Below are 26,631 nucleotides of genomic sequence, written 5' to 3' on the forward strand. Positions count from 1 at the left end.
CGCTATGTTGCCATTAGCAAAATTCCACATCCACACTGTATTTGGCAGTGAAAAAACATCCTTTCAACCAAAGGGAACTGAGACCCAGTGCCATAATTCCTCTCCTTTGCATTAGAGAATTTAAAGATCTGACTCGTTTGGATTACAATGGTTTCACTCATTCTAGGAATGCAGATGAACACGTGCTTAGGGTTGGTAACCTGCTATAGGAGACCTGAGGGCTGATGCCTTGTGTTGATGAATAAGCCCAAGAAAGGAGGACAGCTGACTCCAATGGCCAGCAAACAGCTGGAAGCATCAGGAATGTCTTCACTTGCCTGCCACTGCAATGTCAATCCTGCTCTAGGTCTGGACTTGACACACTGACTATTTTACAACATCTGTTCCTACTACCCAGCTCCTCATGCTGAAGAATCAGAACTGAAGGGGCTATCAGGCTGCTCTTACCTTCTTGGCTGAAGGTAATCACAGTACACAGCTGACTTCTCCAACGCATAGAGAAATGTTTATATTTATAAATGTATAAAATGTTTATATTTGAAGAAAAAGACATCTGCCTACAAATTAACAAGTATTAGTCAGCTTGTGTATGTGTGTGTGGGGGGTGGAACCGATGGGCACTGTACTACTGATCCCCATCCCCGGCCCTATCCTCCACTTCTTAAAATTATTTGAGACGGGACCTAGCTAAGTTGCCCAGGCTGACCCCAAACTGGCAATCCTCCTGCCTCAGCTTCCTGAGTTGCTGGGATTACAAGTGTGTGCCACTGTGCCCAGTAATTCAACTTTTTGATGAAGGATTTAAATCAGTCAAACAACTTTTAGATGAACACTGGGCCTTCAATCCTCACTGCTTCCTAGAAATTAACAGCAGGTTTAGGCTACAGATGTCTTGTTCACCCGGGCATATGTGACACTGGCTTCTGCATCCTACGCAGCAGACCCATGGCCGCCTCCCAGCCACAGATGCTGAGTCCAACCTACCTCAATGCACTGCTTGATCCAAAAATGGCTCCCCATGGCTTCCCAATTCTGGGAGCAGGTCACATACAGAAGGCGCTCATAGACCCGGCGTTTCATGGAGTTGTCAAAGACCTCAAAGAACTTTGCCCTTATGAGAGGCTGGGCACAGCGCAACCCCGAGAGAAAGGCGGGCTCCAGTTTTGCAGTTAATTCACTGCCAGACAGTGCCTCATCCCTGTAACCAGAGGAGTCACATCAAGACATAAGAGCAGGCAGAAAGGTGGACTGCTCAAGCCATGAGCAAACAAGCAGAGAATGGTGGACACCAGCTCTCTGGAATGCCACTATGACGGCCAAGGGGGTGCCATCAATCATGACAGGCTTAAGCAGCATTTCTGCAAAAGGCTTGTTAATGATGCCAAAATTTGTTGCAAGATTTAGTATTTAAATGAATATCTTAAATTACACTGTTTGGTCAAAGAACACATTATGGACCAATATATGCAATATTTGATTAGTTGCTATAATTACCTGTAGACATAGTTAACAAGGTCTAGAAACTGTGCATTTAACTCAAGGTCTTCTGGGAAACGCTTTTCTACATAGGTCATCATTTTCACAAGCAAAATGGACTTCTCCCGGAGTGTGGGTGTCTGTACAAAATTGTTTTTTAAAAGAAAAGGTCAATTACTTCTATTTGAGAAAATACATATTTCCAAGTATTTCTGCAATCTGTTTTACTGCTTTTTAAGTTCCTACAATTTTACCAGGCATAAAAAGATAAGGCTATTACTAAACAGAAAAATCAAAGATGACTTCAGTTATCTCTGGTTGCTTATAATTAAGATATGCCAATATGATTTTCATGAGGTGCGCTACAACTCACTTAGAAGAGAAAGCAACTACATTAGAAGACAAATCAGAAGTTAGCAAGAACCTCAATAAGTGAAAACACTCATCCCTTATTATTACTATTGTTTTCTGACTTCCTTCCACCACCAGAAGAGGACAGTAAGTAAGGTTCATTGAACGTCTTCACACGAGGAAAGTCACAGCAAAGATTAAGCGAGGGGTTAATCCCAATTTTCTACTTCACATATATTAAGTGAACTGAGTGAGCTTCATCCTAATCAAGCAGATACTATGAATGCAAATACAGGAAAAGAAAGTATTTTGCTTCAAGAAGGTTCAAAGGAGTGACAAGATGACTCTTTTCTCCTGCATCTGAAGGAGGGAAACTAGGTCAGACATAGTGCCCTCCTCTCAGCTCACCTGATTGGCTGCCATTGGGGAATTATTCTTCACCCATTCTTCCACAATTTTTACCACAGCCCGGAGGATCTTGGCATCTGGGGACTTTTCAATGAGGGACGTCAGAATGGCCTGAATGAAGTTCTTGCGCATCTCCATGCTCATCACAGCCAGCCGCGTCTTCACCAGCTCCAGACTCAGCATCACCAGCTCGCTGGTTCCTGCTCATGCAGAGACAGAACACACCCTGACAAATCTCTAGATACATTCAAAAGGGCCACTGTCCTACATTACTTGGCATGTTGGGTTCCACTCATTCTCCCTCTCCCCCCGCCCCAAATCTTTACTAACTAGAGCTCAAGGGACTCATCAATTTCTTACTGCTACTCCTTGTGACAGTAGCCCTCTAGGAGCCCTGTCTGAGAGAGAGAGAGAGAGAGAGAGAGAGAGAGAGAGAGAGAGAGAGAGAGAGAAAGAGAGAGAGAGGGGCGCACAGACAGACAGACACGAGGGACTGGATGGGAACTATGTAGGACACCCCAGGCTCTCCACACCCTGCTGAAAGCAGTCACAGTGCATGAGTCCTGAGGTGCATCCAGTGGTCATGCCAACCACCTATCACCTAGATTCCTAGAGCCCTTGGCTCATGTTTGGAACCCACGACAGTTCTTCAGAAATGGCACTCTAACTGACCAGTCTCAGTCTAAGAGCAATTCAATGCCTCTCACTTTAAAATTTTTCATTCTTACATCCATGAATTTTAAAAACATATTTTTATAATGAGTTAGTTTTGATTTTTAGTTTCTTCATTATAGAGGTGATGTAACAAACTTCAAATAAACAGGACTTCACCTTAACCCAGTTTACATTAGAATTCAACCTCACAGCCTACACTATTCAGGTACTCGATGGTATGAGGAAAACACCGGCCCGGGGTTGTCACCTGCAGTTGCCTCAGTGCTCCCGGAGGCTGCCTGTGGATTTAAATGCTCTCGGACCATCTTCTGAAGGGAGCGCATGAAGACAGATATTAGCCTGTCAATGTAGCTCGGGTTGTTGCTGCAGGCCGACTTGAGGATCATGAGGGTCCCTGCAGGGAGGAGTTGCGGTTGTTTCACAGAAGTCACAATGGCACCATAACTGAGTAACAACAATGTCTTTGAGAGCATTACATTCTGACAAAGTACAGGCTGATCCCAAACACCACCACCACGAGCTTTCCAGGGTGCGCTACAATCTGGAGCTCCATGTCTTCACTCTGAGCTCTTGACAATGGTCATTCCCACTGAATAGCGCTGACATCTGTGCTTTGGGACAAACACTGCCCTTCCCTCCAGTTCTGGAGTTTTATGCTTTGGCAAATGGCCCTTAGTAAAGCTTCATAACCCATAATAATTTGGGGAAAAAGTAAAGAAGGAAAAAAATAATGTGACAATTATTTTAGAATTTGGTATTTCACTCCAAAAACTGCACAAGTTCGGTTAAAATCAGCAAAACTAACACAGAACATGCATGCTATTATGGAAAAATTTCCATAATATGGTAGTGTCCACGATGAATACGAATCTGTCCTCCTTCACTGAGCACATGTCAGTGACAGACCTGCGTCTGTCACAGGACAGTGTGGCCCATTCTCCAGGCCCACCTCACTGGTCACCCCCACACAGGAGGGTGACAGAGCTGATGGAGAGCAGCTCTTCTCTATTAGTCCTTTGGAGAATGAACAAGAGAGATCCATCTCTCCTGTGATGTGAGATAGGATCAATGGTTGACTTCACCTAGTCACAAACCTGCCTAGTTCCAAAACAGAATAAGTATGTATAGCAAAGGGTACCATTTAAACCAAAATTTATCTGGTTCCTGAATTTTAGAGACCAAATAGCAAGAGTTTAGGAAGCAAGGAATTTATACAAAAACCATGAATTCAGATCGCAAAATTCAGACACAAGCATTTACACAAGGGTTATCTGTGTGCATACAAAAATGAAATAAGCCAAACTGTTAACTACCAGAGGCTTCCAGATGACTCTGATTTAGTTTTCCTTCATTTATGTTTTCAAAGTTTTACATAAGTATGTAAAAAGGGAGGAAAAAAATTTGTCAGGTGCTAACCTGAAGTCTAATCCTAATCAAGGATGTGAGTTGACAAAAAGGAGAACAGGCCTACACACTGACTTCTAGGTATCTGGGGTCAAGGAAACCCAGTGCCCTGATCACCTTCTACTTCACCTGGGTCAGGCAGAGCCTCCCGATTGGACAGGGACAAGCGTTTACTCCAGTGGCTTGCTGGCTGGTGGACAAGGTAGAAGGCAGTGATTCTCCACACAAGTACACAGTCTGAGTAGCGTCTCTGCATTTGGTGTAACACTGACTGGGTCAGTGGGATCCGCAAGCCAAGGAACAACTCCCCTTTCAATCATGAGTGCATCAGATGCTGGGACAGATAATAGGTGGCTGGGGGTCATTTACCTCAGACTCCAGAGGAGAGTGGCCTTGTGGGCACTGGACAACACCCAGACTCCTGAATAACACATGCACTCAAAGCTGCTCCCAGCAGCCTGAGGCATTCGCAGGATGGCATGAATAGGAATTGATGCCCAACTGAACCACTGCTGGGAAAAACAGACACACACTCACCAAAGAGCTGGGAAGGATTGGCGTTGGTGGCCTTCTCGTAGTTGGTAAGTCCTTCGTAGATGACCTTCCCAACTGCCGCATACAGGCACTCGAGCTCTTCATACTTAGAGGCCACACTGGAGGTACCTGAAGCCAAAGTCAGAAACGGGGCACTGCAGTCAGGCTCCCAGGCCCAGCAGCCCTCACCCAGGGCTCCAGTCGTTCTGCTGTGTGCAGCACCAGCATGGGCACTTGTGCACCCCTGCAGGACAGTGAGGGCCTCACCTCTGGGCTGGTTCCATTCCACACAGCCAAGGATAGCTGTTCTCTCTCCACACCTTGCCACAGTGCTCTAAACACTTACTAACAAAATGTGAAACTTTGATCTCTCCAGCTGCTCAACATCTGCTATGGTATTTCAATCGAGCTTCCCTTTATTTTATTTACTTTTTTTTTTTTTTTTTTTTTTGCAGTACAGGGGATTGAACCCAGGACCTTGTGCTTTCAAGACAGGCACTCTACCAACTGAGCTATATCCCCAGCCCCTAACTTCCCTTTACTACCTGAAGGAAACAGGAATGTTCTGCAGATGAAGAAGTCAATTTCCAAAGTGGAGAGAAAACACTGCAATGCTTTCAAAGAGTTTTCAAGTCATTTTTTTTCAAAGAAAGGTCCAAAGTAAACATAACAAGGTAACAAAGTGCTCAACATAACAACTGGAGAATGAGCACTCTCAGTTAACAAGTGCTGTGTCCACCTGTCTACTCCAAAAGAAAAGCGGCACAAATGGGAAGGTCACCTACTTGGCTCTGTCGGGAAAATGCTCATGAGGCGGGAGAGCAGGCTGTGGACAGCTCGCAGCACTTTGGTGTTTCCACATGTCATACAGGCAGCGATGCCACGCTGCAGGGGTTTGAAGCTACTGAGGATGGCTGGGGACTGGAGGACAGTCAGCAAGAAACTCAGCACTTCCAATCCTGTGCAAATATTTCCATAGTTCACTTGATTCGGCTGCTCCTGGGGTGCAGAACACAGATCACTCACAGGTGAAGCACTGGAGTCCAGTGAATTTCAGACACAAATCCAGTGAGATATAAAATATGCCATCTAGTATTTACAAACTAATAAAAGCCACTAAAGAATAAAGTCATGAGATGACCATAAACAGCAGGATTTCATACAACTGTGTCTTTTATAAATTTGCTTTAGTCAAAATTTCTTAAAAAGCTTAAGATACTAATATTTAATATTAAATATCAATATTTTAAGTTATTAAAATCTAGACTGAAAAGTTACAATGAACTACGCTTCTCTCCTCCCACATTTTTACTTAAAAATACAAAAATTCCTCCAAAGAGGATTATCTTTCAAACTGTCACTGACTAAATCTAATAGATGATGGCAGCAGTAAAAATAAATAAATAAAAAACTGAATTAAATAGAAAATACGGAGCCTGGTTTGTAGAAAGGATAAGTAATGCTTCATAAAATTTTCATTTCTGCAGTTCACACACACACACCCTATGTATGCATTTCGTGGAGTAAACTTTTACTAGCTTGTGAGGTAAAGTCTTTCACTATGAGTTACAGGAATAAAGGCAGAAAGCCACTGTCAGCAGGGCTCACCCACCGCTTCTTGAAGATACCAGCCTATGAAGTGGCAAAGACTGCCCACTACAACTGAGCTTTCAACAATGAATGCAAATGAAGGGAAAGTAAATCAGTTTTTTAGGGACAGAGGAAGAAATCTACAGTCCAGAAGCTATGCACCAGGGAAGAATCAAACTGCATGCTAGCCTTCAAGGCTCTTGATAGTTCTGCTTCATAGCACAGAACTGACTTTGTGACCTTTCAAAAACCTAGGCAACAGTGTCAATGTTTGCAATCCAAAATGACAAATGCCTATAACATGCTTTATAATTCTGATAGTGAAGCCTTCAAATTTCATCAAAATATGGAACCTGTGATGGCAATGAAATGACTAAGACAAGAGAACAGTTTTTGTTATCACCAGATGACTACAGGATCATGGTTTTCAGAACAACAACAAGACTCCAAAACAACAAAGCTATTGCCCCAAATGCTGCCTGCCTGCCTAAGCCCTTAAGCCATCAATAAAATCTGTTCAAAAAAATCATGCTTATTTAAAAAATGTTTTTCTCAAATCAACTAGTAGGACAGTTAAATACAAGTCGACTGTCTTTGTTTCAAACACCCCGAAGAGTATTTGGGGCTGGGATGAGAGCTGAAGTATCAAAACCACATTCAGTGAGTCACACCGGCTCCTCCTCCTCAGTAGTCAGAAGAGAAAAGTAGAAGAGGCCATGCCTGGCCAGGGGTCTGCAAGATGCGGGTTTTCAGGGTCAGGCCCAGAAGGGATTCACAAATGCCCATCCCTGCACCCAGGAAACAGCATCTTACAGTCTGAGCAGCCAGCCTCACTGCGGCCTAACAGACCTGTGCACCTACCACGGTCATCAGCAGCTTGTCGAACCACTGCAGCTTGAGCTCAGACTTGGACCACATGTCCGGACGCAGCGCGGTCTTCAGAAGATTTACGCAACGCCGAGAGAGCACCTCTCCAGGAGACCCAGCTGTGTTGGTGTTGTCATTAACCTGGAAATGCAGCCAAATTCACGCTGGCGTGTCTCATCATCCTAACAGCACTAATGACACACATGCACCCTTGCAGCCCAGTTCTCCCACCTCATGGCCACCTTCCCTGATCCTGACTTTCGCCAACTGGATCCCTTGCCCCTGCATGCCTCTCCTTCACAACATGTCAGTGGCAACTGATCTGCAGCTCTGTGTGACTGACAGGCCCACACTCCTCCCTGGGTGGCCTTCTAGCACGCTGCCCAGAACACTGCAGGAATTATTTACTGGTTGAACAATTCAGAAGATTTTTTAATTCTTGGAAATTCTCAACAGTATTCCAAGATACATTATTTTAACAGTTGTAAGAACTTAAGATCCCAAAATGAAAAAAAAAAAAAAAAAAATTATAGAGACTTAGAAAAATTATCATTTATAATAATTTTTTGAACTATAAAATCAAGTTTCAGAAATGGAATCCAGGCAACTTCATGATATTATAAATCAATATGAATGACAAATAAACCTAAATACTTAAGTGACTACATGTGGCATAACCTTCGGATAGGCTGATCAACAGCATCATTGTGATTTATGTTCTATTCCCAATTTAATGAGTTAGAAAAAAAAACTTTACCAAAAGCACTGAGCTACCATATTTCACTAATGCCAAGATACTGTTAATTACGACATATCATTATTTTATTAGTACTGAAAGAAGACCAATAACCAATCATACCAATTATAAGACACAGGCAAATTTTAGAAATATTAACCTGGCATGAAATCAGTAGAATTTGGAAAGAAAGTAACACAACTGATCTTAGGCCTGGTCTATTTGTCTTTGACTAAACTTTCACAAAAAACGGTCCACAGTGTCACCAAGTGACTTTTGTTCTAGAGTCCCATACCTGACAAGCCACTCGAATGAGAAAGTTCACCACCGTGTCTGTGTGCTGCTTGTCAATGGGCTTCGAGAGAAGCGAATCAGCTCCCGGCAGTGACTGGCTCCTCCCAAATACCTAGAAAAGGGTTGTCCTTTAAGGCAGGAAGGGAATTCTCAATGAGAATTTCCTACGCAGGGTGCTGACTTATTCAGCCAGCTGACAGGTACATGATACTTCCCACAGACAGACACTGCTCTGAGCATGGGGGACAGATGTGGCCACTGCCCTTGTAAAGGCTACAGACCCAGCAAGTGAGCAAAGGACTAACAGAGTAGCAGTGAGGAAGCAATGTCTCATGTGATGGAGAACCAGAGGTACTATATTCCAGCAAGTGAAAGACAGAGTGACCAAGAAGAAACCTGACAGAGGAAAAAGAAATGCCTCAGGCAGAAGACAAAGAGCCGGTAGACACATGCTAACAGAGCAAAGGACCAGAAGTGCAGGAAAGGCATGGGGACTGAGCACAGTGAAGCAGGGACAGCATGGGAGCCTCCTGCGTTGCTAGGGTTACAGGGGTGCATCACTGTGCCCAGCACTCTCTCTCCTCTGGTGTTGATGTGGTGCTGGAGATGCAACCCAGGCCTCACACACTGTAGACAGGTGTTCTACCACTGAGCTACACTCCCAGTCCTCAAAGAGTTCCTCTTGATGCAATTAACCATTATTCACAGAATTCTAAGAAAAATGTGTCTGGAAACTTGGGAAACACCTCAGTAAGTGACATGCCCCGGAGCCCATTCCCAGCTGCCTCTACAGCTCAGCACTTGGCCACACGTAAATGGATTGAATAAATATACAAGGTCCCACAAGGACACTTACTGCACTGATGGCTCCGGTGGCTGTCCTGAAGCGCTTCACTTCCTGGGCAGAATCCACGGACAAGCCTCTCTTAATGGAGGATGAGACAGAATTGACTCCTTCTCCACTGGAATTTGGGTCCATATCTGAATCCGGCTTAAAAACACACACATACACACCTGACTTTACTGACTGACTTCCAGGGAGACATATAAGGGATACGATCAGGGATGACACTGAGACTTGACATTCCTACCTGCTGGTCCTTGATCCTTTGCAATTCCCACTTAATAACAACTTCTGACAGGTCCACGGCCAGTCTCCTCTGCTCAATGGTGACACTGGGCGTGAAGCCCAGCCTTTGCATGGCACTGACCATGTGCTGTACCAAATGGTGCCGTACGGGGTAGTACACCTGTAGATGCAGCGCCAACAGCATGTTAGGGGTGCCAGACCTTGGCCCCAGCACACGTGCAAGCACCTACCCACACACTCGTGACCCAACCACATGCTCAAAGATTCTGAATCCCAACTTCATCGAGTAAATTCTCGTTACCCATGAATGTGCCTATTATCACCTCTCTGCCCACGTTCCAGGTGAACTGTGGTGTAATAGTGTATTTCAGTCTGTGAATAACATCTCTGAAATATGCTGAAAATCTGAATTCTCTTTAGATAGGTAGGCGAGTCTAGTCACAAGTGCCAACCTTCAGACTTGATTATCATAAAAGTGCAAGACATCAAAAAGCAAATTGCCAATTCTAAAGAGCTGGCTATACAAGAATGAGTTTCAACTCAACACTTTCTCCTACGCCTAAAATCTACCAAAAAAACATTCAGATAAAACTAAATCCTGAAGCAGCGATATGGCTGTAGTAAAGGAGGTACAGCAACACAAGTGACTCTTCCGGCCAAGTCAACAAGTTCTAGAATCACAGACAACTCCCTCTCTCCTAAAGTGACAAGTCATCTGCATTCAGGGCGGGACACTTACAAGGCAAGCAAGCAAACAGAGAGGCAAACACGAGGGAACATTCTCTACACTACAGCCATTTCCAGGTTCGTAAAGCCTGAGACACACACAGACCAATCAACCACCTGGAAGCAGCTTTCCTAAAATGTGAATGACCACCTTACTATTGTAGAAAAAGAAACAGCTAGAAGTTCAAAAGCCAATGTCCGAAAATGCACTCCATGCCCATCTGGTGTATGTTCCACACACCTTAAAATGTTGTACTATCAGATGCAAAATATGCACCAGCTGTGGAACTGTGTGCCCCTCCTCCACAATGATCTTCCTGGTCCAGTGTGTGAGCATCTGGTGCCCATCCTCCATGCGGGCAGGCACCGCTGGGGTCAAGATGGCCATTGCTTGTCTGACAATCGCTCGGGCTTCCATTGCATGAGCCTTGAGAAGACTATGGAATACCTACGATAGGAAAGAAACTCATATTACAAGTTGAAAATGAAGGCTTTGGAATATAGGTTATTAATATTCAGGACTAAGATACAATATTTTTGCAAAACAATTTTTAAAAAATTCCTTAGGGCCAGGCATGGTGGCACACACCTATAATCCCAGAAGTGGGAGGCTGAAGCAGGAGGATCACGAGTTCAAAGCCAGCCTCAACAACTTAGTGAGGTTCTAAGCAACTCAGAGAGACCCTGCCTCTAAATTAAATACAAAAAAGCGCTGGGGATGTGGCTCAGTGTTGAGGGCCCATGGGTTCAATCCCCAGTACCAAAAGAAAAAAAAATTCCTTAGGACTCTTATGAAAACAACTTTTTTGCTTTAAGTCCTGCTCAATAAATACAATCATTCTAATATTCTACAGTATGCCTATACTGGGCTGGGCCAGCCAGCATGAGTAAGGACCAGTGCCTTGCATAACTCTTCCAACTAGCCTAAGTGGCCTAAGTCAGTTGAGGCACACAGATCACTTCATTCTGGCTACAGCATGAAAAAAAAAAAGCAGAAGGGACCAATATCAGAGGCAATGACGAGTAGCAATTCCAAGCCTTTAAATGAGAGGTGAAAGCCAGGAACCCAGGGAAGATGATTCGATTGGTACTGAGGTGTAGAAGACATGAAGGACATTGGAATCAATATCAGGACCTGAAAATGCCTGGGCCCTAGGGAGGAGTAGAAGGTATCAGAAATGGCCCTTGGGCATGCTAGCTGGAACAACTGGGGGAAAATAGTATCTGTCACAGTCTTAGAGTGACACTTCCTTCCAAGTGCCTATGGGATGTGGTGACTGACTTTCTGGGTCTGGAGTTTAACACCACAAAAGTGAGAGGGAACAGCTGGGGAAAACTATTCACACAAGCGTGTCATTACATTTAACTCTTAAGCAAAGACACTGATTCACCCAGGGGCATAGACCTCCTGAGTGGAGAACATAAAACGCAACCCAGCCTGTCATACAACAGAGCCTAAACCACCAAGCTCAAGGATGAAGTTCCAAGACCACTGAAACTGCCGAAAGATCATAAAACACAGTTTCAAAGTGCCCACCTGTTTTGGACTGGGGAGGGCTGGGACCCTTGACACAGACACTTTCAAGTAAGTGTAGTGTATGTAAGTGTAAGTGTATGTACCTGTAGTCCCAGTGCTCAGGAGGCTGAGGCAGGAGGATTCCTTGAGCCCAAGAGTTTGGGGCCAGCCTGGGCAACAGAGTAAGACCCCTATTTTAAAAACCTTTTTTTTCAAAGTAATACCAGTGTTGGGAAGCCAAATGCAATGGGCAGAGGAGCCTGGGGGGGGGGGGGGGGGGGGGAAGGGAGGCACTGTTTCAAAGCAAGGCTGTAAAGGAACCAGAAGGCAGAGGAATAACTAGGGAGGAATGAGACAGAATTCCTCACTATGGGAGGGCTCACAGGATGCTCGCACCCCCTCCCCAGACCTCTCATCATCGTAAAAGCACCTAAGGCAGTTTCCTCTTGACCTTTCTTAGGTGCACAGTCCAACAGCACCGAGCTCATTCAGCTGCCATGTAGCCATCACCACCTCCATCTCCACAACTCTCTCATCTTCCCAAACTAAAACTCGGTCCTCATCGAACACTAACTTTGCATTCTTCTCCCCAGTCTCTGGTAACCTCTATTCTTGCTGTCTATGACTGTGCCCATTCTAAGTACCTCGTAAGTAGACGGGTTTTTAAACTTATTTATTTGAGGGGGCTTTTATGCAATTTTTATAGGATAGATGAGATGAACTCTTTTTTTCTTTAATGATATTGAGGAAAGACAACAGAGGAGAGGCTGAGGCTATATGGGTGTGGGGAAGATGTGAATACTAGGCAGACAGGGGGCCCTGCAAAGTACCTGGAGGACAATCTTCTTATGTATTGCAAATTTGGCAATGATGTGTGCCAGAAGCAAGTGTCCGCTATATTTGCATGCTGGGTCCACGCAAGCCTTCGAGAGTAGGCAGGGCCACGCGAAGGTCATCAGGCGGCGTAGCTTGCTGTTGCGGTTCTTGTTGTTGTCGTGGATGTGGTGGGGGGCGTGCTCCACCAGCAGTGTGGCATACTGCAGAAGGTAGATCCTCAGGGAATCCAGCATGTCGGCTTGCTTCTCTGGGTCCAGGACCTGCCAAGGAACATGAGCAGGAGGAGCTCATTTCTGGTTTTGAGCTGTGTTACTAAGGGCCATACAGCAAGTTTAAACCTTAAAAACTCACACATGTACACATGGACTCTACATATATACATTTATGTCACAATAACTTTCCTTTTAATTCAACTTATTTCAATGTTCAAAAAGGAAACTGGAAATCAGAAATATAATGTTGACTCTATTCAATTCAACTAAGTATTCTATCTACCTTCTACCTATTAGATCTGCCTAATTCTGGAGTTCAGACAGGCTGAGGTCTTCTTTATGACTCTGCTGACTACACAGTTCTTCTCTTCCCTGGGTCTACTGCTTCTTGGCAGTACCCGCTCTCACCCCTTTTCAATACTCAAAACCCAACTCTTCACTGGTTCCAAGTCAGGGCATCTGACCCAGAAGGCACAGATGAGAGAAGAGAAGGTGGTACAGGGGAAGGGGCTGTGTCAGGGTCACCATTTGCCCAGAATAACACAAGTATCAGCATGTGGACTAAGACTAAATTCTGGACTCAGATCAGAAGAGAGTAGGAAGGAAGCCTGTCTTAAAGGACAAATTCTACATAAGGGCTAGTAATCTGCCAACAGGGACAAGGACAGTCCCCTTTGCCTTGATCCAAGGATGGAACAGATAAGAAATCTACCTGTGTCCCTTCCAAAGAACATTAATATGTATGTGGTGGTCACCTCTGGGGACTATTAATTCATAATGCAGAAGAAGAATGCTGAGCACCTCATGTTCCAGTGAACAATTGGCATAAAACATTTCAATCTGACAATCTCAGGATAAACAAAGCATCTAACCCTGAAGTTCAGTACAATGAGCCTTAAGGAGACAGCACAGACCCTTTAGTAGGAATTTCACTTTGCCACTGCTACACACTATTTCATTAACTTGGTGAAGACAGGTCCCAGCCACAACTAGGTTCAGTATAATATTCTGCCTTTTACTAGTCTCAAAAACAGAACATCAAACCCCTTATTAGGGGCTTGTACACACTAACCCAGGTCTGGATTTTCATTGAGACATTTTCTGTTTCTGATTAGAATCTTTCAATGTAAAAACATTAACTCATTCCAAAGTGTGGTGCCTTCAACAATTAACTGCTAAGAATTTTAATGGGATCTCTGGTGTGCCATGGATTGACACAAGCACAAAAATAAAAGTCTTGGGGCAAACTTATTTCCATGAGCCCCTACACATGCTCCCATACACGTTCACTCGTCTGTAAGCTTTCAACATGCTGAGGCACTGCTGGGGCCACACCTTAGTTATAAACACGCTGGTGATGCTCTCGGGGTTGTCTCCTTCTGGATTGGGAGGTCCTAAAAGCTGTTCTCCTTCCCCCTTCTCAAAGCTGTACAAGAAGGCAGGATTCAGGATATGCTGCAGAACCTACAAAAAGATTAAAAATGAAGGAGGAGGAAAACAAAGTCATGCTGCTTATTTCTTTTAGGTGGGAAAGAGAATACTTTTGGCCATCCCACACCTTCAAGCCAGAATCAACCAAGGCAGCAACTCTTCATCTAAACTCCTAGCCAAACACAATCGCCAAGCTAGGTTAAAAACCTGAGGAAGACACCCACTGTCAGCCTGTGTACTCCTCATTTCCAATAAGTCACTGTCTGAAAACAAGGGATCCAATGATCTACTTTTTAATACTGTCCACTGCAAGATCTGCTGTGTGTTCCCCAGCAGTGGCAGTTCCAGCAGTCCAGCCTGAAAATGGTAGAAGAATGGGGTGGGTTTCCCCAGGACACCAGCCGTTGCACCTGCAGCCTTCTACTGCATAATTGCAGGGCTCACCTTTGCTTTCAGTTCATCTCCAAAGTTGGGGTCATTGAAGTCAACAAAGCGAAAAAACAGGGCGCGTTTTTGAGCAATGCTATAATTTTTGGGAATCTCTTCTTCCATATACTCTTTTAAGAATGTCATATTGCAGAGAAAACGACCAGTGAAGGCTCGGAGCAGCTGGAACAGCAATTCTATGTCTCCATAATTCCTCCTGAAGAGTCAGAAGGAGAAAACAGGTTAACTTAAGGCAAATTCTGTCAGTTTGTATCATCTCTGACGTGACTTTTAAGCAGCTCAAAGTTATAGTCCATCCCCTACAACAAATCTGACTTTAGGTGTCCAATGAGCCTATGTCTAATTTGCATAGCCTTGTGCAAATTAGAAAAGAGGCTCCAGTTTCTTAGCTTATCAGTCAGAGCAGCCTGTGGCATGCGCAAAGCTTGATGGATGCACCCACTTGCAGTAGTTCAGCAGACAGAAGGCCAGCAACTTGGGCTCCTTCCAGTTGGTGGCAGCCATGTTCTCCTTCCGGTGTCTTTCTTGAAAGGTCTCGCTCACCCACACGCGTCTTAACTGGCTTACCAGTGAGTGCTGGCTGGCCAGCCAGGAGTCGTCGTTTTTAACTATGATGCTAATGATCTGTCAGAGAAGAAACAGTCAGGGATCTGCAGCTCGACCAGACTCAGGACTGCACAGGCCCACGGAGAAGACATTACCTTGATGGCCTGGAACTGGAGGTCCAGGCGCATGGTGCTGGTGCTGGGTGAGCCAGGGCGCACAGCAGTCTGCGCACCGCCCGGCAGCAACAGGGTGATGAACCTGTTGGGGTTAGCTGCCAACACATCCCGCAGAGGCCTGGCATCTTTGTGTTTTAAAAAACTCTGAAAGCAAAACAAAGAAGAAACCTGTTTTAAAATAAATCAAACTCACTAAAGGCTAGAGGACATCATTCTAAGGTTCTTGCTAACTCTCTGCAGGCAGGCTAAAAAAAAAAAAAAAAGAAAGAAAAAAACCATAGTAAACACCCTTTTCAAAAAATGCTTTCAGACAGGAATTAGACTTCATGATTATGACTTTATAATCCTAGCAGCACATTCATTTGTTACCACCAGCAAAACCCTACAAGAATGATTCCTAGACCCGAACTTTTCAAGGAGACCACCGAACAGCAATAACATTTCCAGATTCAAATGTCTCTGAGAAACACAAAGTCAGAACAGCGAACAATGAAATGTGAGGTTAACATCCTAGAGCACACTGGCTGACACAGATCTGCAGGCCCCTGACTGCAGTCACTTCGGCTCCTACCATGAACATCCGGCTCCACTGGGGATCATTGAGGGTTGCTTCCATCATGAACAGCTCCACCGTCTGTGAGGGGTGCCGAGTCAGGAACTTGATGAGCGGCTCTCTGAATGGACTGCCCGCCTACAAAACACAGGGAAGCTGCAGCAGTCTCCCTTTCTCAGAGCACATCCACCTCAGCATGGGGAGCACAGGCACTCCCCGCTCCCCCTGGACTCCAAAGGACCACAGCAAGTATTAACATCCAGCACCTTTATGTTGTCAGTTGACCCCATTCAAAATACAACAAAGTGAAAACATTCCAAGTATCAGACGGAAGCAGAACCAGAATCAACCCCTAGTCCAGACCGTACCTCAATCAACATGGCCCGCTCTGTTTTCATTACAACCTCTAACAAAGGCTTGACCAGAGTCTGAGGTGCAGCTGGGATTAGATGAAAAAGGTTTATAATTGCAGAACAAATCTTCATTTCCTAATGAAGAAAACCAGAAATCACAACAGGCCAATTACTTTTGGGAGCAAGAGAGAGAAACACCAGTACAGACCCTACCAGTCTAGCTACATTTGCAAGGTTGCCACCAAAGCAGAGGGTTAACATGGAAAAGCCACAACTTACCAGTCTTAGACTACAACTGTGTTGTATCCTGTGCAAACTAATGGCACCTGGCTCAACTGCTATGGGGGTGGGAGGGGATGTGACTATATGACGTGACTGTGCCCTTTGTTTTCAGGCATACTAACAAGGGTTGCAGGTGACCTTACACGTCACCTCTGCTAACCCCCTCGCAGAGGCAGGGACGATGGGTCACACCTGCAGCCATGAGAGCATCAGGACTGACCCACCTTCCAGTGGCATCACGGGGTCTTTGCAACACACTAAGTTCTTTTGCCCTCAAAACCCAGCCAAGGGAGGTCCTCGAAAACCACATATTTATCCTAGAAACTACATGTTGATGTAAATGAATGACGAAGCATTTGTCAACTAGGCCTAAAAACAGGCTGACAAAGCTCACATTGATTAGGTGAGAATGTGTGCAAAGTCAAGCTCCACACTCTCCAACAGCTCGGGGGTGGGCTGCTGAGGGTTCTTCCATCTCAATGTCCCGTTCTCAGAGGCCATAGTTATGCTTCTGCCATTCAAAGACCTCTCTGTGGCTACGGGGAAGGGAAGAGCCTCTGACGCACCACCCTGCATTGCACGCAGGTTGGCGTTCCTGGCTCTTGAAAGATAAAATGGGGATGATAGACACTGGTCAAGAGGGACCACATCCCAGCAGCAGTTCAGGCACTTTCCAAACCTTCTCTTTTGACCAAAAGGCAAAAGGGAAATGGGCAGGAAATAGGAAAAACTGGTTCAGTATCATCCCTGCCCTATCTCTAGAGTACACACTTACAATTTTTCAAGTCTTTAGATAAATTCTATTTCCAAATTATTATATTCTAAGGTCTTTTACATCATGGTTTTTCATTTTCAAAGCAGTGTCATAAAAATCACTTCTTCTGATCTTTAAAACATCACTGGAAGATAGGAATGACAGGTGTTATTATCCCCATTTTACAGAAGAAGGAAAGCTCAGACTTTTGACTGTCCAAAGCCACAGTGTTGTAACTACACCTCTGTGTGTATGTGTGTGTGTGACAGAAAGGGACTGGCAGGGGCACAGGGCAATGAGGTTCTAAATTCAAGGCAGTCAGCAAGTTGGCAATGTGAAAGAAAATATAATCATTCCCAATTTCTAACAGATATATCTTTATGGAGGTTTTCAGGAGCTTGCTAGATAAATGAGTTCATATGAACGTAATGACAGAAAAACCAATTTAATCTTAAGTAGTATTGAGATATTGCAATTCTAACATGTAGAAAACAAAAGAACTTAGAATCTTGTTTAAAATGTCCTAATATAGAACATGCGTGGCATCCGGACAGTTCACAGCAATGATACTAATACAACTCTGCCACAGACAGACAGCACAGGTCACCGCACTCAAAGGCACAAGGCACTCTGTCCACTACAGAATCACAACACAGCTAACGAGTCACAGCAAAACCAAATGCGACAACAACCCCCTCCTGCAACTCCACTGAGATTCTCACCTCTACCCCTTCCATGGCAGGCTGAACCAAAACAAAAATCACAGCATGAAAAAAGGCAACGAAAAGGTAAAAAGAAACGAAACGAAAAGAAAAGATAAAGTGTTCTTCACATTACAAGTCATAAACTGACTTTTAATAGGTTGTTCTCACCTCAAACTGACAGAATGGAGACAAGGAACATCTCCCGCACTCTGAAATGCTTTCCTGAGGATGGGGAGGAAAATCATCTTTTTCTATTTATGTCATTTACATAAAACTTCCCATACACTCAAACACAATAAGGGTTATTGGGTTAACAAGACAGTAAAGACACAATTATCAGAAAGCAAATGATAGTTAACAAATGCTCAGCAGCAAAAAGCAACCTCCACCCTCGCATGTCAACACAGCCCTCTGATGGTGTCTCACAGTGTGTTTCTTCCCTAAGTCAAATGTTAAACCAGGGCTTCAGATTTCTTTTATCAGGGAGAAATGATAAGACCTTGTTATATACAAATATATTTTTGAAAGACTTATTTTTCAGAGTGAATAATTCAAGATTTTATGTGAAGTACTAAGGCACTGAAAAAATTGGGGGTCGGGGGAGAAACTCCCAACTAGAGTCAGAAAAGAACCAGGTGGTACAAGCCCATCAATTAGGCATACCTAAGCCCCGCCCCACCAGGAACAAGGCCATCTGTGTGTTTATAGGTGTGTATGTGAAGTGGCAGTAACAGGTAGTTATGTGTTGCCCTTTGTATGATCAATGCCAAAAGGGAAATTTTCCTAAACATGGTGATACCGCAAAGCTCAGATCATCAGGGGTACTCCAAGTTATAGAGGTAACTTTGATTTACTTCTTTATTCAATTATTTAATATGTCTTCAAATACGGTATCTCAACTGAGCAAAGTTATTTGGGAATTCTGCTAGTAGGAACCAACTACTTTTCAAGACCTGTTCCTTATCTTGTAACAGGATCTCTAATAAATGATCAGAGAATGGTGGCCTAGCACTGGGCTTACGCGATGAAGTCATAGCCATGCCTTCCTACAGACTCCCAAATGCTGAGCCTGAGTTTCAGTCACATGGCCGACCTCACAGAGCCTGATACCTCCCACTGTTCTGTAGTACACTCAAGGGATGATGAAAATGTCCCAGTAGGAGCCTGAAGACTTCCCAACACCCACACCTCCATTCCCGACACAACTCCCCCCATGCAAAAAATTTGTTGTGAAAGTTTATGAGTTCATTTTGATTCAATGGAAGTCATTCACTTATCCTCTAGAACTTTTTTAAATGTTTATTACAGATCTTATGATGTGTTTCAGAGAACTCACAGGTTATTATAAAAACAAATGTAAATTTTAAAGCAAAAATCCCTCACAGATGAGTAACGGGGAAGAAAAGCACAGAGGCAGCTGCACCTACTCCCTGGAGCGGAAGCTTTGTCAGTATGCTCTGCTCTCCTCCATGAAGATGTCCTGGTTTATTTTTTGCATATATAAATAAAATCTTCCAAGGGGTCATTCATGGTATAAAACATCTTTAAAAAGTTTAAATTCCTGGTTTAGTTCTGCTTAGTTGGCTGTTTAGAAGTGGCAGGAAACAAGATACCAAACAAAACACCTTGACACAGAATGGTCAAAACAAAGCATAATAAAGCGGAAAAAAAAAATCCAAGTTGGGATGAAACACAGCATCCAACAAATAGGCACAAGAGGACAAAAAGCCACATTAATTATGCTTCTAAAGAACTATGAAGAATTCCCTAATGGTGATATAGCTGTAAATTTCACCCAGTGTCACAAAACTTAAGGAAAATATACTTCCACTGATACATCAACTTAGAAAACACTTTTAAAAATTAGCATGTACAATATTAGATTCAAAACAGCAAAAAGCATGCATTTTGAAAGAGACAAAGTCTTCAATGACCAACATCAGATAAGAATAACTACAGCAGTCTTCCCTCAAAACCATGTAAAATTGCTTTAAATGCTGGTCATTTAATTTTTTGGCAAGATTGGGGTAGAGGCGATTTAGACCTGGAAAATAGACATGCCAGTATTTATGTGATGCTTTATTATATAAATGCTGTAAGACCTAAAAAAATCTCTAGTTGGTTTTATCAAGCAATAATGATTAAACACGAACATTACCGACCAGCAAGTGATGGAAAGCAATGGAAACAAGAGCTGAGGAACGCACCACCATGTAAACAGCTGCTGCCAAGAATAGTCTAAAAAACAAGCTGTTTAAAGCAAAACTAGTAAAATTGAAATACTAACATTTTCCAAGCTTCCCAGAATTCTCATCAACACATATTTCATATTTAAAGTGAACAAAAGGGAGATTTTAAAGAAACAAGAATGAATCTTTAGCCATTAAGAGAAATAAAAGCAAGATGTAATGCTAATAAAGTGATTAACAAATTTACATGGACTTTAAAATCACATAAAATTAGATTTCTGACCAGCATTTTAACTGACGCACTGCTCTGGTATTAACACTGATACCAGCAGTACACAACCTGGGTGCCCTTCCCAGAAACAAGCGAGTCACTCACGTTTCCGTCGCTCCTCTGGCCCCCTTTGTGGGTGATGACCACCACTTCCATCCATTTGCGCAGATGTTGCTGTTGAAAAAACACACCCTTAGATACAATTTCTTCAGGGTAGAAACATTTCACTTGCAAATACTGCTTTTTGATGGAAACTAGTAATCATTCATTTCCCTTGTATTTAATGTGACAACTACAGTGTTTCCACTACTGAAACGGTCCAAAATCAAACTAGTGATATGGATGATTGGCATCTATTTTTATTACTTAAACAGAAAGGTTAACTCTGCTACTACAGCAAAGTGTTCTGAAACCTGCTTATTCCAAAGCCAGGCCCTGCCACTTTCCTTCAGTGTTGATTATATGTACAGTTGTTCACCTGTGTCAGGTACCAGGCTGGAGATACAGAAGAGAAGTGACCCACAGGCCTCATCCCTGTCCAGAGGAGCTCATGATCCAGCAGGAAAACAAGGTAAAATACACACGGTACTTGCCAGGCGTAGCTACAATACAGTTAAGAGTTAAGAAGACCCAGGACCCAGCTTTAGATAGGTTGAGCAGTGAGGGGTCCCTACTGAGGTTTCGATGTTCAAGCAGGGACCAGAGGAGGGGGCAGATGTGCCCCAGTGGGAGAAAAAGCACTGCAGGCAGATAAAAGAAGTGCAAGGGCCCTGAGCTAGACAGAGAAAGGCTGCCACTACGGCTGAGGAGCAGCAGGCATAAGGGGACCTGGAGGAGATGGCTGGTGATGGCCCACTGATCTCCGCACTGAGTGCAGCCAGGCAGCCATTCCCTCTGTGCAGAACAAGGACAGTCCTTATGGAAGGAGACTGCGTACTTGAGCAAGCGCAGGGGAAGAGATCCTGCCTTTGCCTATGCTGAGCATGGCTAGGCTCCTGCAAAACTAAGTGGACAAGCGTTCAGGGCCTACAGCTTTAACCATCTCAAGGGCACTCAAGTAACAGCTTTCTTCATTATTCTGTATTATTCACACTTTTTCTCCAGGACAGTCTTCCTATGAGTGCTCCATGGTGAAACAGGCTTGGGGACAATGGTTCAAATATACAAATGCCCTTCTCAAAGATGGGGCTTCTCTGAGCCTTTACTGTCCTCACAGTCCTGTAGAACCTCGAGCTGTTTCCCAAGCTCACAGAGACAAGGAATGGGTACATATTGAAGGGTCATTGTTCTACCACGAGCAATGTACATAATAATATGCCTGCCTTCAAAGTACAGGCTAACAACATTTTATCAGTAAAATTCCTTGAAGGATAATAAACCACTAGACTACAAATTCACACACCTGTACCTTAGTAGAAGAGCTATTCATACAAAGATATAAATGAGAGAGAACTGAAGATATCAACAACGGCCAGCTTTTAGATTTTAGATTTCCTGAAGAAAAAAAAATGACACTAACTGGTATATAAAATCATTTTCAATTTTTAGTTCAATGAGGAAATATCCAAAACAACAAAACATGTAGGATCTTTCAAGATCAAATGTCAAGCAGTTCAAATGGAAGAAGGAAGCTGCGCCCTTATCTCACACCATAACACAAAAATTAATTCAAAATGGGTCAAAGACCTGAACATAAGAGCTAAAACTAGAAAACTCTATCAAAGAAGGGGAAAATTTCTGAGTTCTTTCCATGAACATCCAGCCTGCAAAGAGTATCTTATATCTGAAAATAACGCCAAAGACTTGAGCTGCTAATCTCAAAAGGTATCAGGAAGGAAACAAAAGCACCACCATAGCTACGGGCTGGGGTGTCCCGCAGAGCACAGCAGGCATGGGGTAATCCAGGACAACCTGTGCCACTAAATACAGAAGCACCGCCAACAGGAGTCAGTGTGTGCTGGATGGAAAGGTCTCAATAAGCAGCAGTACAACCATTCTTTGCCAAGTACGCCAACACTCTGCTGTTAGAGGATTTTCAGCCTTTCAGAAAGACAGAAAAGGGGGAGACAAAATCCCCTGAATGAATCAACACAAAACCCACATTAAGGAAAATGACACCCAGCCTGCATCAGAAGCTACTGACCACAAGGCAGTTCTCCCAGAAGGTCTGGATAATAATGAACTGCCAGCTCACGCCAGATCTGAAGGGCTAGATTGAGTTTGTTTTTTTTTTTTTTTTTTTTTAAAGAACAAAAACAAACATCAACCCCTCAAAAAAAAAAAAAAAAAAAAAAAAGTTTCTTAAACCAGGCATGTAAAGGGAAAGAAAAAAAAAAAAAACAAAAAAAAAAACTGAGAACTGATACCAGATACAGAAAGTTTTAAAAAGAGCTTTGTGTATGAAAGCACTTAAAACATGGGAGAAAGTGTGTCCTTGATGTGTTCTGACGTAAGCATACCGTCAACTACTTTAACCACTCGCGAATGTCTGCGTGCAGGGAAACTGCTAGCTATGTGAGTACACCACACTTATGTGGAGGCATGAGGGGAAACACTCCATGACTTGTAAAATGCACTCCATATACAGCTGCTTCCCAGTTATAATCTATTATTAAGGAACTTACAATTTTGGTGTTTGAAGACATGAAGAAACCAGTACGTGAGGTAAACAACTGTGCAGTTTTCATACACATGAAATATGTATCTATACCCCAAATGCAACATATCCACACATACCTAATCTCTGTCTGCTCACTTCTACATACAGCTGGGGGAAAGATGTACCAAAAACAAAATAAAACAAGAAAAATACCTCCAGTATCACAAGGTGTCTAAATTATAAAGCATGAATAACATATGCAGTTATAAACAATGAAACAATAAGCTAACAAACAACTCTTCATGAAACCGTTTATATCAGAAGCAAAATGGAAGGCAAAAAAAGTTAATGGTCAAAATCTTCCATCTGCCTACACTTACTGTCAAATGAACCCCTTATCTGCAGTCATTTCTCTGATAATTCTAAAATACAAAGGATGTCTGAAGTTCTTGCTCAAGGTTGTACAGGAGATGTTCCTTCTATTTTGTAAAAGGAAATGTAAATTGGCAAATGTCTTCAGAGAGCAATGTGACAACACACTGGAAGATTAAAATCCGTACATTCTTTCTGAACTAGAAGTTCTACCTCTAGAATTGGTGCTACAGGTAAACACGTGAAGTTACAAACAAGTTTTCCACTGCATCATAGACAAATGGTAAAAGATGAGTTCAGTTAATGAAATATTATGTAGCCAAATAACCCAATGAAGAAGCACCTTGTGCAATCACATGGAAAGATGCGGTGTCCGTGGTAGAAGAAGGAACTGTGTGTATATAAGCCTCCTTTTGTGGAAACAAAAGAATAGCCACAAGTTCTATGGTATATGTAAAACATCTCTAGAAACATCAAGTCGCTGTTAATGCTGGCTGCTTTCAGGGAGGGATACTGGGCAGGAGGCAGCCAGGGAAGGAGACCTGCTTTGTATTTTGAGCCATATGAATGTAGCATTTATTTTAAAATAATACATTCATAAGTATTATTCACAAATTTTTCAAGTTCTATACAGTATTATTTAAACATATTTGGCTTACCATCATCTGATCACAAAACTTATCATTGAAGGAATTTGGGAAGAGCCTCGTAACTGAAGTCAGGCGATTTACAACATTCAGTGTCAAGCTTCGATAATCTCCTAGCATCATCAACAAAGGTCGCATATGTGTATGAATCTGATCTACTTCTATGGTAGCACCTTCTAAAAACTATGAAAAAGGAGAAATTATAACAAAAAATTATACAACAAAATACTTCCCAAGAGAATGGAACTCACATTCAATTCCTGCAGCATTTGTTTTCCCTTGGACAATGGAGTACCAGTCACATATTATCTAACCACATGTCTTCCAGAAAGTGATAATGAAATGAAGACCCAGCTGTACTATTTAACACTGTACATAATTCAGGATGGCTGAAACTGGAAGAGGCACTACAATTCAGTGTGCAGTAATAAAACAGAATTCCAGGTGTACAGAAAAAGGTACACATGCACACTCTCACAAACTTGTGCACACACATGCACACTCACCTTCCTCATACAGGCCTCTCCGGCCTCCTGGAGTTCACTGTTGGTGGAATTAAGGGCTTTGAAGAGTGCAGCAATGATTTTCTCCCTGGACTGAGGAAGGTAATTACAGGCAGCAAGTGCATCTTTAGGGAGAGAAATCAGTACAATTTCATTATTAACCTGAAAAACACCTGAACAATTTTCTTCTATAAAGGAACCACTATGAACCACTACTTTCCTAGTCTGGCCTCAAGAAAAACAAAGAATTCATGGTCTTCCACCACATATTCAGTGTTGCCTAGGAGGGAACTCAACAGCTTGCTTGAAAGGTCACAATGAGTCTTTTACCTTCAGATACCCTGCTCCCAGCCAGGCATGGTGGCTCGTACTTGTAATCCCAGTGACTAAGGAGGCTGAAGCAGAAGGATCACAAGTTTGAAGCTAGTCTCAACTTAATAAGGCCCTAAACAACTTAATGAGACCTTGTCTCAAAATAAAAAATAAAAAAGAACTAGAGATGTATCTCAGTGCCCCAGGTTCAAATCTAGTACCAAAAACAAAAACCAGATACCCTTTTCCCAAGACATCTTCAGAGTTACAGTGCAGCTGGCCAGGGGCAGTCATATCTGAGTTACAGAAAGCACGGCCTCTGGAGTATGGGTGACGGGGAAGAAACACACACGGCCTGGCTTCTCTCAACTACCAACATCTAATCAGGCAGCATCTGCCTCAAGTTAAAGGCTTTAAGCCTTTGAAAATGTAATTTGCCATGTGTGAAGGTGGACATTTGTAATCCCAGTGGCTCGGGAGGCTGAGACAGAAGGACAGCAAGTTCAAAGCCAGCCTCAGCAATTCAGTGAGGCCCTAAGCAACTCAGAAAGATCCTGTCTCTAAATAAAATACAAAATAGAACTGGGGATGTAGTTCAGTGGTTGAGTGTCCCTGGGTTTAATCCCCAGTACAAAAAAGAAAAAAGAAAATGCAAACATTCTAAGAGAAGGGGACACATCTCAATTCTATACGTTAGTTAAGAGATGATACTCTGGCAAGAGTAATACTCATATTTCCTAATGAAGATGAGGTACATGAGAGGCATCCCAACATAATAAGTGAGGAGCTGCCAAATAGCTCCCCCAGAGCACCCCACTCACTTTGAGGGATCCTGGCAATATTTTACTAAGTACATAAGAAGCAACAAAGAATCAACTATAAAAAGCTTACACTGACTATTCACCAAAAAAAGAAAAAGAGGAAGTAACTGTTTCTATATATAATGGTCGTTTAGTACTAATCTAGTATGTTTTTCTAAACTTTGCATGATACTTGTACAAAACAAGTATCCGAGGGAAAACTGAAACCACAGAATTCTCCAATGTTTCATTAGAAAGTCTATAAAGGTAACAGGGTACCTTACTATTTACTCTGATACTGATGAAAATGTCACTGTGGACAGTAAGACAATTCATTTAAACCAGAACATTTGATTCTTAGAATTATAGAGCCTACTGCACAATAAAATCCACAGATTATGCTAGAGTACAAAATTATTTAAATCCTAACAATGCATGCAATCTTAAGATGCAATTTGAAACACATCTCATCTTTAAAAGACCCCAAAAGCCAGAAACATAAACAAAAAAGGCCACTGTCTCCTTTCCTTTCATACTCTGTAACTTGTTTCACATTATATTCACTTACTTAAGGCTGCAATCCGTAAAGGTACAAGTGACGGAAGGCTTTTATAGCAGGGCAGCTTGGTTAAAGCCGAATCCTCAGCCTCACATAAATTCAACAGCTGGAAAAGGTAAAACAACTTAAGTGAGCCCACTTCTCCTGGGGAAGACATGGTGACCTTGCAAATAACAGAAAACAGTCTGCCACACACACTGAAACACAATTAACAATGGACAAATTAAACACTAATCCTAAAGAAGTACTGAAATATGGCTGAGCTTTCTTTATTCTAAAGCAAATTTCAGTTAACCTCATGAGTGAAATAAGTTCTTAGACATATTCTTGCTCACTCTGATACCATGTCTTGTTCTCATAACAGAGGATGTCTATTCTGGATGGCAGGTTCGCCTACCCTTGGTTCAGAGCTGCCTC

The 26,631-nt window shown here is 43.0% G+C and overlaps 1 protein-coding gene across 1 annotated transcript in view; it reads right to left on the minus strand.

Moving 5' to 3' along the window:
• Trrap (transformation/transcription domain associated protein) overlaps positions 1–26,631 on the minus strand; it is a 113,330-nt gene that overhangs the window by 39,809 nt on the left and 46,890 nt on the right. Inside the window, 24 exon segments of the mRNA XM_047532927.1 lie at positions 985–1,198; positions 1,495–1,616; positions 2,236–2,435; positions 3,158–3,304; positions 4,852–4,977; positions 5,634–5,847; positions 7,300–7,446; positions 8,337–8,447; positions 9,192–9,326; positions 9,427–9,585; positions 10,393–10,599; positions 12,498–12,764; positions 14,052–14,180; positions 14,592–14,790; positions 15,037–15,218; positions 15,296–15,460; positions 15,888–16,007; positions 16,238–16,357; positions 17,981–18,001; positions 18,131–18,184; positions 20,528–20,596; positions 24,053–24,223; positions 24,547–24,668; positions 26,224–26,320. Of these exon segments, the coding sequence (XP_047388883.1) occupies positions 985–1,198; positions 1,495–1,616; positions 2,236–2,435; positions 3,158–3,304; positions 4,852–4,977; positions 5,634–5,847; positions 7,300–7,446; positions 8,337–8,447; positions 9,192–9,326; positions 9,427–9,585; positions 10,393–10,599; positions 12,498–12,764; positions 14,052–14,180; positions 14,592–14,790; positions 15,037–15,218; positions 15,296–15,460; positions 15,888–16,007; positions 16,238–16,357; positions 17,981–18,001; positions 18,131–18,184; positions 20,528–20,596; positions 24,053–24,223; positions 24,547–24,668; positions 26,224–26,320 (3,498 nt within the window).

This window comes from Sciurus carolinensis, chromosome 18 (assembly GCF_902686445.1).
Source record: "Sciurus carolinensis chromosome 18, mSciCar1.2, whole genome shotgun sequence".
Lineage (NCBI taxonomy): Eukaryota > Metazoa > Chordata > Mammalia > Rodentia > Sciuridae > Sciurus > Sciurus carolinensis.